Raw genomic sequence first — 12539 nt, 5'->3', positions numbered from 1 at the left:
AAAAAGGACAAATGTGCTCCATGAAACAGAAACATACCTGAAAAACAGTAAGGACCTGAAATGTACAGTACACAAAAGGAGTAATAGTTCATATTCAGACAACACAAAGGGGGTGGGAAACTGCCACACAGGGCATATGAAAAAATGTGATAACAGTATTTGGTGTGTGTGTGTGTGTGTGTGTGTGTGTGTGTTAGTTAGGGCTGCACAATTAATCAAATTTTAGCTCCATAAACCACTCTCTGATCACGTGCCTCCATGAGCCAATCAGAGATGTTCCCTGCACCGCGCAGCTTAGTTTAGATGTAGACAGTCACAGAGGACAGAGTAACGTGAGAGAAACTCCACAACAGATAGCAGTCGGTCATAAGTCGTCACGAGGTTTACCAGTTTACAAGTAAACGTAACATTTTGTCCCGTCTGTGTTGTTTTTTCAGACAACAGCAGTGACCAGTGCTAGTTTGTGTCTTTTAGCTCATCGCTTTAGCGACTGTTGTACGTCCCGCTGTTGGAATCCTCTACAGTGAAATACAGTCACACTACACCGTTTAGCTGTCAGCATTTTAACCGTGTTTAATCCAGTTACTACTGTAGCTAATGGTAGGCTAACGTTACCTGCTGTGTAACGTGTTATTAGTGTTTACTAGCGGGACATGCAGCGATGTTTCTGTTGCCTCTAACATCTGTTTTGGAGCAACGCAGACATTTAAGTGGCACCGTAATCCGCGTTGCTATTTCGTCCGGATTTTAACATGCGCCGTTAACGTGAACAGAAAATTGCGTTGCCTGTATCTTTTCACGACAAACGCGCATGTTTGGAAAACGGTCACTCAACAGCTGAAATGGCATACTCCTTCATAGTATCCTTCAACAAAGGAGGAATGTAGCACAATATGGATGTGAAAGCAGTTATAATTAGCCTATGTGACAATAAAATTGGTTTTGGTTAAAAATAATCGTGATAATTAATTCAGGGCTTGACATTAACTTTTTGAGGCACTTGTCCTTTGGACAAGTACATTTACGTTTCACTTGTCCATGCACAAAAGTCACTTGTCCGGGTAAAGGTTTATCATTTTATAAAAAAAATTGTGTTTTGCTAATGCAGAATTAGAACAAACCGTTGAAAGCATCCAAACACTATCAGCATTAATAAAATTCAGTTTAAACAGTAGAAACAAACATGTCCCGAGAATAGATTTCCCCTTCAACAAGAAAAAAGGATCTCCATACTCCTTAATACAAAGTAATACTTTGCATGCCAGTGTGCAGAAGTTAATATATTGAGATTCTAAGTGAATATTTTAAAGTTTCTCATTACTTTCAGATTCCTAGTCAATATACTAAGTTAATAAGTCAATATATACTAATTCTAAGTCGATACTGAGATTGTAAGTCAATATTTTAAATGTTCTCATTGCTTTGAGATTCTTAGTTTATATTCTGAGATACTGTCAATATATTGAGATACTAAGTCAATATTTTGACCAGAGGTAAAATAATTTTTGTCCATCCACACAAAGCACGTTGCTATCGCCACGAGTGACAACTGCATTCGGCTCGTTTTCTGTGAACGATGTGGCGAGGAGGTAACGTTAAAGTGGAGTTAGCAAGCTAATGTTAGCCAACTAACACCGGCTGGCTCGCGTGATTGCATGCTGCATCGCTTACAGAGAATGAGCTGAACAGCGGGCTGGGTCTAACGTTAGCGGCCCGCTGACCTGCTGCCGCTGGGTCTAACGTTAGCGGCCCGCTGACCCGCTGCCGCTGGGTCTAACGTTAGCGGTCCGCTGACCCGCTGCCGCTGGGTCTAATAATGTATTCGTTTCAAATCGGTAACATAGACGTAAGGAGTGGCACATAACGTGAAGTAACATGGCATTTTATTAGGGGTCCAAGCCTGAGTCTGGAAGGACCGGCGGTAGCAAGGCTACGCCGTTCACACAGCAGGGCTGTGGGACCCTATTGCTTTCCTAAGGATTATTATTATTTTTCCGTTGATAAAATTGATGCTACAGCCTAAACTGTACATGGTGGAGGGAGGGTGCCATTTTCAGGACTGGTCCAGATCCCTGCAAGGGCCTCGGACAAAATAATTTGTACCACTAGGTGGCGCTATAGCAGAGATACGCGTTTGGCCCTCTAACGCCCAAACCGTACATCGCACATAAAAAATACACATATCCACACGTTCCCTGAATTCGGCTGAATCTCCTAATATAGGCCACGCCCATTTCCGCGTAGACTTTTATGCACGATTTATCGTAAACCTACTTTTTTTAACTCCTCCTAGACCAGGGGTCGGCAACCCGCAGCTCCGGAGCCGCATGCGGCTCTTTCATCCCTCTGATGCGGCTCCCTGTGGCTTTTGAAAATAATTAATGAGTAATTAATTAAAATGTATTTTATTTTACTTTGTTTGTTTTTAAAATGTAATTCTAAATTTGAAGATTATGGTGATCTTGTAACATCTAAATAATGTATTATTATTGTAATTTGTAAGACAAAAACGTGTTAACATTTTTTGTCGCTCTTAATATGCGTCACAACCACCAATGTGCAACGCCCGCCAGCGCGCGATTTCTTGAACTTTTCTAACCCCAGGTAGGCCAACTCATGGATATGATATATATATATATATATATATATATATATATATATATATATATATATATATATAGCATATCTATGAGCCAACTATGGATAATGGATAATTCTAAGAAAAGAAAAGTGAAGAAAACAGAACGTTCAATGCTACGTGGGCAGATTCATATGCTTTCACTGCTGACGAGACTGGTTTACCAGTTTGCTTAATATGTAATGAAAAACTAGCAAACAAGAAAAAGTCAAATGCCGCAAGACATTTCCAGAATAAACACACAGCCTTTGCTCAAAAATATCCGGATGGAGATGAGAGAAAATATCCATTTCAGAACTGATGCGGAAGGTTGATCTGAGCAAAAATCACTTCAAGAAGTGGATGAAGTCTGCAAATTCAAGTACATATGCTAGATTTGTAGCCGCTCAGGAAATAGTCAGGCTGGGAAGCCGTTCACAGATGGAGAATATATAAAAGAATCTTTCATTAAGACATCTATTCACGGACTTTAAAAACAAGAGTGAAATTGTGCAGAAAATCAGAGATATGCCCCTCTCTGCAAAGACATCACCAGACAGCAAATTAAAGACATCAATTCAGCTGTGGCCTACTCAATTGCCTGCGATGAATCTAAAGACAAAGGTGATATTGAACAAATAGCGCTGTTCTGCTGGTATGTAAACTCTGCTGGGCCACAGGAAGAAATGATTGAGTTGATACCCCTAAAAGGCCAAACACGGGGGGAGGACATCTGTGAGGCTGTCTTGAATTGTTTAAGAGCCAAAGGAATAAACACCACCCACCTGGTGTCAGTGGCTACTGATGGGGCACCAAGTATGACAGGAGCGCATAAGGGCTTTGTGGCTTTACTGCAGAAGTCGCTGGACAGAAAGCTGCTGACTTTTCACTGCATCCTGCACCAAGAGGCGCTCAAACATTTACAGAAGTAATGAATGTTGTCATTCAGATTGTCAATAAAATAATTGCAAAACGTTTAAATCACCATCAGTTCCGTTCGTTACTGCACAACAAAGTCCGGTGGCTGTCCAGAGGGGAGGTGCTGAAACGCTTTGGCGCGTGTCTGGAAGAAGTAAAAACTTTCCTGGGCAGCAAAGGGCTCACATTTCCTGAGCTGGAACAGCCAGAGTGGCTGAAAAAGCTACACTTCATGGTAGACATGACCGTACATTTGAACACGCTGAACACAGCTCTTCAGGGGAAAGGATGCACACCCCTGCACATGTTGGAGGAGGTTTTGGCATTCAAGCGCAAGTTGACAGTGCATGCCAGAGATTTACAGAAAGGTACACTGTCACACTTCCCCAATTTCAGAGAGAAAAGAAGCTCACATGATAAATTCGGAGTATTTACATTGTGCAATCATTGCAATGCAAACATCGTTTAAAAAAACCACATTATCCTTCCCTGTCACTCCCCTAAGCCTCGATCCATCCCTGCTGAATACAACTGCATTGGCAGGTGTGAGTCAACCTGATCTTGAGATGGAACTGGCCGACATAGCAGACAAAGACATATGGGTGTCCAAGTTTAAACGCTTGACAGCAGACCTTGAAGATGTTGCCCGTCAGAAGGCCATTCTTGCTCAGAATCACAAATGGCGTGATATTGAAAACCTCCCCAAACCGGACAAACTTGTGTTCGAAACTTCGAATGCTATCCCCGACGTTTATGTGAACATGAAAAAGTATGCACTTGGAGTTCTGTCGATCTTTGGATCCACATATGTATGTGAGCAGGTGTTCTCCAACATGAACTTTATTAAAAGCAAACATCGCGCACGCCTCACAGATGACAGCTTACGATCCTGTGTAAAGATGAAGGTGACGGCATACAGCCCTGATGTGGGTCTACAGTGTAGATGTAGAATGGTTCATGGACCTCACATACCAAACATTACACACATGGACCACTAGGTGGCGCTATAATGATGTCAAACTTATTTTTGCCTATAACTCCAACATTACACATCGCACATTAGAAAACCTTACATTCACGTGTTCCTTGAATCAAGCTGAATCACATGATATAGGCCACGCCCTAAGAAGTTATTTCACAATTTTGTGCAATGTGCAAAACCAACTTTTTCGAACTCCTCCTAGGCTGTGCGACCGATCTCCACGAAACCTGGTACGTAACATCTCCAGATGGACCTGATGAAAAGTTATCAAAAGAATTTTGCTATGTTAAAGTATGCGCAATTTAGAACCAAACTACTTTACAGCCAAATTAATAGGTATCGGATCAACTTGGTAGTATTGTTCGACATCCCACCTCGAGCCTCTGTACCAAATTTTGTGAAGATCGGCCATTAGGGGGCGCTATAATGAACATAGACGCGTTTTGGCAAATATGTCAATGCATTTAAATGGGAAATTTGCAATAGCAATATCTCTGCCGCAGTAAATGCTATCATCACAAAACTTGAGATTATTGTTCCACATGCCACTCTGCGGCTCTATACCAGATTTGGTGATGATCTGCCTCTTGGAGGCGCTACAATTTAGGTAGAAGCGTTTTGGCCTTTTACTCAATGAATGGGAAATTTGCTATTGCATTTCACTACAGACTTTGGAGCTCGCACTTAGTGAAATTTCCTGACTTTTGCCTCGCCGCCGTCATGCTTTGGGTTCTCCTTTAGCGGGCTCCGCTTTCGTGGGCTCTTAACGTCGCCAGGGGGGACTTGCGCCAGGGGGGACTGGCGCCGGGGAGGATTGGACTCCGTCATAACTGCTTGCAGTTCTAGTTTTGTTTTGAGTTTTAACTTGTCCAGTGGGGCAAGTAAATTTCTCTTCCACTTGCCCTACAAAAAATCCACTTGTCCCGGACAAGCCTTAATGTTGAGCCCTGATTAATCGTGATCAATATATTGATCAAAATAATCGTGATTATCATTTTGGCCATAATCATGCAGCCCTAGTGTGTGTGTGTGTGTGTGTGTGTGTGTGTGTGTACATATGTATGTATGTATGTATGTATGTATGTATATATATATATATATATACACACACATACATACATGCACAGGCAGTATGTGCTACTAAATGTACATTAATGAAGACATCAGAAGACAGAGAAGAGAGCGCCAAGTGTCAAACCAGTTGCTGTTCCAGCGAGGATGCCCCAAGGCACATCTCCTCTGTCTTCATGCTGGGGTTCATGAATAACAACATGGTTCACTTCAGGAGTGGTGTACCCACCTAGAAAAAACAACAGCAACATGGTGGCTCATTTTAGTTTGCAATTATGGAATTTAAACGTTGTTTACTTCTGCACATATGCTGAGAAATGTGCAGTTACTTACCTTGCCCATCAGCAGAGTAAACAATCTGTGTAGCATGTGGTGGAGGTGCAACATATTCTCCATACGGTCCCAGGACATAACCCTGCTGAAACAAAAAAGGCTATAAAGACACAGTTGATCCTTTGTGGGATACCAGTTGAGCCCTTAACATTACCTAATGGCCCTGACACACCAACCCGATAATCGGCCGTCGGACAGTCTGGCGAGGTCAGTGACTCGAGTCTGTTCGGTGTGTTCTGTGCCGTCGTCCGTCGGAGGAGCTGTCGGCCTTCATTTTGGCCGACCTGACTTGCTGGGTTGGAGGTCGGACAGTCGGACTCACTCCACCAATCTGATTGGTGGAGTGCTAACCCAGAAATGACGAACTGGATGAGCGCGACAAACGCCTCTCAAAATCTGACGAATATCTTTTAAACTGACCTTTGTCGAGCTGAAATGAAGACAGATTCAGCAACTGCACGGCCTATTTCTCGCTTAAAATGTTTTTCAGAAACACGTTTCAGTGAACTATTTTTCATAAAATACGAGATCGTATTTCGAACAAGCCGCCATTACTATCGGCTGGAGAAGCCAGACCCACGTGACGCGTTGTCATTTAGATTTTTTGTATTACGTCTCGCGCATGCGCAGAGACGCTTTGGTGTGTTCCAAGGCACTTTTTGGACCTCGGGGAGCCGACTGATCAGTCCGACTGCCTTTTCTGCCAACGGTCAGCCGTCAGGTTAGTGTGTCAGGGGCTTTAGAGTCATTCGATTCAGTGTTGATTTCACAAATTGTGCTTAGTGGAGCTTTTTCAACACTTCCATTACTACACCAGTAGATGGTAGCAAACATCAACTTACTTGTGTGTTGTTTTCATTAGATTTTCCCTCAAAAAGGATCTTGTCAGACCAAGCCAAATTGTGTAGTAGAACATATACAGTACAGCAGCGCAAAGTATGAAGGCAGTATAATCATATTGTACATAATAAAACAATGTTTGACAAATGTATTGAGGTAAAGAAGAGCATTGTAGCCTGAAATGTACATTGCCAATAGCTTTTTTTAAACTACACTTTTAACAAATTCATATGCATACTGTTTATGCCTTTTAACTGAGGTGGTGGAGCATATTCTGAGTAGGGGGGAGGTTCTTAGAGAACAGGTCTCAATTTGTTAAGCTGAACTCAGACAAGATCATGACAAACACAGGTTCACCTCGTGGAACTGTTTTATCACCCTTTCTTTTCACCATTTATACTGCAGCCTACCGTCCACAGCAGGCAAGCTGTCAAGTTGTTACATTTGCTGACGACACGGCGCTCATTGGGTTAAAAATGATGACTATAGTCACTATCAAAATGAGATGAAAGCTTTTGTTGATTATTATTTGTTGACACTCATTTCCTAGAACTCACCGTTAAGAAAACTAAAGAATTAGTCAATGATTACAGGAGAAATAAGATGACAACTGAGGCAGTGGACATCAAAAGGTCCAGTAGTAGAGGTAGTAGTAGTCGTAGGGTGAACACATACAAGTATTTGGGCATTGTTGTTAATGATACGCTAACGTGGTCTGATCATGTTGACTTATTGATGAAAAAGTCCAGGTGTATATTGTATGAGGAACTTGCAGTCTTTTAAGGTGAATACCATAGACTGTTAATATTAATGGACAGAGCATGTGTGACGTCACCCATTGGTTCGTGGAGATCTGCTATGAGTCGTTGCGGATATGACGATTTTAGACGAGAGGGAGGAGTGAGGAAGGAGCCGCTTACACTCTACGTTACGTTACACACTTTCACTGGCAATCACATCATGGCCACGCCCTAAAACACCCCTTGCTTTATCGCCGATTTTAAAATCAACGAGACCCTAATTCAAAAAACGAACATCATTCTGTATTGCAGAAGACTTAAAACTAGCGATTGAGACCCTAAACTCATTATGAAAATGTTTACTGAGGTAATAAATCAAGTGAGAAGTGGGTCCTGTTCTCATAGACTTCTACAGAAACCGACCTCCTTTTGCAACCGCACGTGTCGCCCCCTGCTGGAATTCAGGTTTAAGGCACTTCCGCATTTGCAGCACTTCGCTGAAACAGAAGCTTTCGCCATTAATATTAACAGTCTATGGTGAATACTGATGTGGTGAGAATGTTTTTTTATGTCAGTGATATGTAGTGTTTGGAGTTACTGTGTGGTGGGTCGGGGTGGGAATGCTAGGGCAACTGAGAAGGCCAGGATTGATAAAATGACTAAAAGGGCTGGAAAAATGGTGGGAGAGTTAAATACAGTGGATAAAGTATATGATGACCGCCTGGCAAAAATGACAGAAAATAACGAGGGACCCCGGTCACCCTCTTCATGGTAATTTTCCTGGTAGGGTTAGGGAACACAATGGTAGGCTAAAAGCCGTTTTATGGTTCTGCGCAGGCTCCACGCAGAGCTTTCTCCGTAGCCTACGTGAGTGGCCTGATGTTTATACTTGTGCGCTGGTGTGTGCGTCGAGCCGGCGTGTGTGTGTGTGTGTGTGTGTGTGTGTGTGTGTGTGTGTGTGTGTGTGTGTGTGGGGAGTGTGGCGAGTGTGTAGAGTGAGGGAGAAGTGAGAGAGTGACAGTGATTAGCTTTGAAGCGAGTACCGACTATAGAGTCATAGTGAGAGAAACAAAGTGTCTTCCCTGTGTTTTCTGACCAAGGTGGGAAATCTGTATCAGGAAAAGTTAACCCTCTCCTTGATTTCACGTTGTTTATGGAGAAGGAGAACCCGGAAATGAGTCGGGGGGGGGGGAATGCAACGCTACCCAGCCACGGCTGAGCGACGTGTGTCACTGCGACGTGTAGTTACATACTTCGAGAGGTGCACGTCAGGCTACGGCGAAGGGTCCGACGTAGACGCAGAGGGGTCTGCGGGGGTATGCCGTCGATTCTACGCAGAAGCATAAAAAGGTCTTAAGGCCTCCTGTGACACGAACTAAGCGGTATGGTCTCTCTTTTATACCTGAGACTATCAGACAGCACAACAAGCACTTTAAACGTACATTTTTTATAATTTATGTACTGTATTTATGTATTGTATTTGTATTTATTGTATTGTATTTATGCTCTCTTTTTATGGGCATTAAGGCGGATATGAGCACTGCAATTTCCATTTTTAGGGATGAAATAAACTTGACTTCAGCAGATGCTATCACTTCCTGTGCAAAGCCGATCTGAGGTGTAGCGACCACCTTAAATAAAAATGTTTTAAAAACACTACAAATGAGGACACCTCACCTGAAAGCAGAGAATGAACACCCAACAAAACTGAGCTACATGACGTTTGGACGAATGGAACCAGAAAGTGAATTCTGACAAACAATTTATTCTACTGCACTGACATTACCATCATAGAGGTATAATGAAACAAACAAACAAACAATATGAGAGTTGTTTCACACAGCCAGTTTCATCTTAGTAATTAGTAAGTATAATATTTTTCTAGTTTTAAGTCAAATTAATAAGACATTAAAATAGACAGGCTGGTTTTACAACAACTTCCTATTCTTATTTTGGTATCAAGTCCAAATTTAAGTCATTTAAGATGTAGAAGAAACTCACCGCATTAATTCTGGCATCCTGAAGTACCATGGTCCATGCCCTGCAACACAAAGTGGAAACCATGTCATCTTAGACGTTAAATAATGTCTAATCTGGAAATATGAACCCAGAACAACTGAAACATTCAACTTCACCAACACAGAAACAAAAAGAGAGCAGCCAAAATAATGACTCAGCATGTACGTGTTGTCTTACAGAGCATCATATGCGCTGTCTGCACACAGGCTGATGACCCGTCCATCTCTGCACACTATCTGAAGGAAGGCATCACGCATCTTCCCCTCCGGAGGGTTCAGTTCTGGGTATGAGAAGCAATACAGCAGGATAAATCGAGGTGACATGTTTCAAAATATGAAGAAAAGACGGCCAAACGTCGGCAGAAAAGGCTGATCAGTCTCCCCAAATTGGTCAAAACAATGCCTCGGAACACACCAAAGCGACGAAACGTAATACGTCTCCATAACAGCAGGCGGCGCTAATCTGTATTGTCGCCCAAAAATGAAAACCGGCAGCTGATTGGACGAACGCGTCACATGGTTCCGACTTCTCCGGAAATTCAAAGACAGACGGTCATGGCGGCTTGTTCAGAATACGATCTCATATTGGACTAAAATAGTTCACCGAAATGTGTTTCTGAAAACATTTTAAGCGAGAAATAGACCGTGCAGTTGCTGAATCTGTCTTCATTTCAGATCGACAAAGGTCAGTTTGAAAGATTTTCGACAGATTTTGAGAGGCTCTAGTCACGCTCATCCCGCTCCCCGTTTCCGGGTTAGCACTCTACCAATCAGATGGGTCATTTGAGTCTGACTGCCGGCAGTGCCCGCCCCGCTGATGTCAAATCGGCCAAAATGAAGGACGACGACCCCTCGGACGGACGACGGTACGGAACACAGCGAACAGACTCGAGTCACCGACCTCGACAGACTGTCCAACGGCCGATTATCGGCTCTGTGTGTCCACACTTTTAAGTGTGAGCCAATGAGATCCTAGTCTCGCTTTGCCAGACCTTCCTGCACAGAGCTGCAGAGGAGGGTCTGGCTAGTCCACACAGCATTCCGGGATGGGAGAAAAACGTGCTCTGGTTTATTGGCATTTCTTTAAACCAATCACATTCGTCTTGGGTGGTGCTAAGCGCCGGACAGAGCCACAGTGCCGCTGCAAAATAGCCTCAGGAAGGAACTTGTTTTGGTGGAACGTGTGTATGTTCAAAGTAGGGCTGCACGATATGAGGAAAATGTCAAATTGCGATTATTTTTGACTGATGTTGCGATATGATCCGCGATATTGGAGGGAATGATTTTTGGATCGTCATTTTCATTTTCATTGAAACACAAATAAAAATGTACTATAGTCATGTAGTGTGATTTTTGCAAGAATCTGTACCAAACAAAGATGTTTTCCTTTAGTCTGTAGGATAGGATTTGTAGGCCCAGGACGTCTCTGCAACCCCACAATACTTCATTCAGAATGGTTAGACACATATTTTGCCTTTAACAAATATTGCGCCCCCCCTGCGATTTGGATATTTCACTAGTTCATATTGCAATTTCGATAAAATTGCGATTAATTGTGCAGCCCTAGTTCAAAGGTTGTTTTAGTCGTGCAACAGAAAACTCAGATTGGACAGATAGTCTAGCTAGCTGTCTGGATTTACCCTGCAGAGATCTGAGGAGCAGTTAACCATAGTCCTCACAAATCCACCGGAGTTTAAAATGCCAACACAAAGAAAGAGGAAGGTGGAGGGACATCTGGCAGAACCTCAGGCGGCACCAGATCAATCCCGGAAATCAAACGTCGTTAATGTAGACATTCTCATGCAACAGATGACCAGTACCTTGACATGCATAAAAGTTGCGGATGTCAATGCAGTCGTCCCTCATGTGGATGTCATCCTCCACGTCACGCCGTTGCTGATTATTATAGAACACAAGCCATCCATCAACCCACAAATCAAACCAGTTTCTTTTCCACCGATGCAGTATGGTACCTTTAATGAAAATATAGTACAGTCAAGTTCAATCCAAACTAAATTCATTAATACAGGATATCATACCAAATGTCACAGCATCTTCAAACAGCATTAAATAAGTATTACTTTAAATCCATGTGGTGAACTGGTAAAGACTGTCTGGCTACTCACTTTGTCGATGGAGCCAACCACTCTTTACCATAGCCATCTTAGGCAGGCAACACCTTAAACAATAAAATACACACACATCAGTCAGTATCTGTCACTATAATGACACAAGCTAAGGGCTGGTGACTGGGCGTGGCATAGCCAAACAAAACCTCGCGAACTAAACAGAAAAATCTAGAAATAAGTACGCACACTGGTCTTCTTTGCAGACGGCTGAATTTATTGATTTACAGTTTAAGATATAAAGCCAATGGCGAGTTTCACCTATGGTTTTGATTTTGCAACTTAACATGAGCTCATGCATGAACAGAAACGTTTGACACCATATTATGGACATTAGCAGAAGCTAACATTAGATAATTATCAGTGCTAGGACTGTCAATTTTTGTTCAAGCAGTTCAAGTCATTTTGGTTCTCGTGGAACTTTTAGCTAACAAAATGGTAACAGATGGCTTCAAATAACAATAGGCCAATTGTTAATATGTCATCCTCATTTCTTATTAATACAAGTTGGACTAAAAAGATAACGTTAATGTTCAATACTGGTCATATAACGTGAAGCACAATAACCCCGTATTCACTCAAAGCAACTGATATGTTGATCTAATAACGCAGTCGAACGTTACATGTCCTCACAATGTTCATAGTTAGCTAAAACACCTTACACACCTTACAAACGAGGATACCAGTACATGTATTGGTAAAGGCAGAGGGTAATTTTGTTACTTACTTGATTATTTGTATGTTTAATGAAAAAGAGTAAGTCTTTCGTTAGGATAGAGCAAACACGGAACGTGAGATGTACAAAAAAAAGATGATGCACTAGTTGGAGTCCAACAGCCTGACCAATAAACCGAGTGGACACCGTTGCTCTTATCCCCGCTCGCGCAGCATCTT

General features: G+C 42.4%; 1 protein-coding gene across 1 annotated transcript; it reads right to left on the bottom strand.

Moving 5' to 3' along the window:
• Nucleotides 1-5643: 5643 nt before the first annotated feature.
• LOC144522963 (pleckstrin homology domain-containing family B member 2-like) lies at nucleotides 5644-12518 on the bottom strand. Its single transcript, XM_078258207.1, has 7 exons — nucleotides 12373-12518; nucleotides 11646-11698; nucleotides 11340-11492; nucleotides 9698-9800; nucleotides 9503-9542; nucleotides 5922-6003; nucleotides 5644-5817 (listed from the first exon to the last, which is right to left on the bottom strand). Exons 2-7 carry the CDS (start codon nucleotides 11680-11682, stop codon nucleotides 5681-5683), a joined length of 552 nt encoding a protein of 183 aa, XP_078114333.1. The 5' UTR covers nucleotides 11683-11698; nucleotides 12373-12518; the 3' UTR covers nucleotides 5644-5680.
• Between the last annotated feature and the right edge of the window lie 21 nt (nucleotides 12519-12539).

This window comes from Sander vitreus, chromosome 9 (genome assembly GCF_031162955.1).
Source record: "Sander vitreus isolate 19-12246 chromosome 9, sanVit1, whole genome shotgun sequence".
NCBI lineage: Eukaryota > Metazoa > Chordata > Actinopteri > Perciformes > Percidae > Sander > Sander vitreus.
This window is presented reverse-complemented; position numbering and strand designations above follow the sequence as displayed.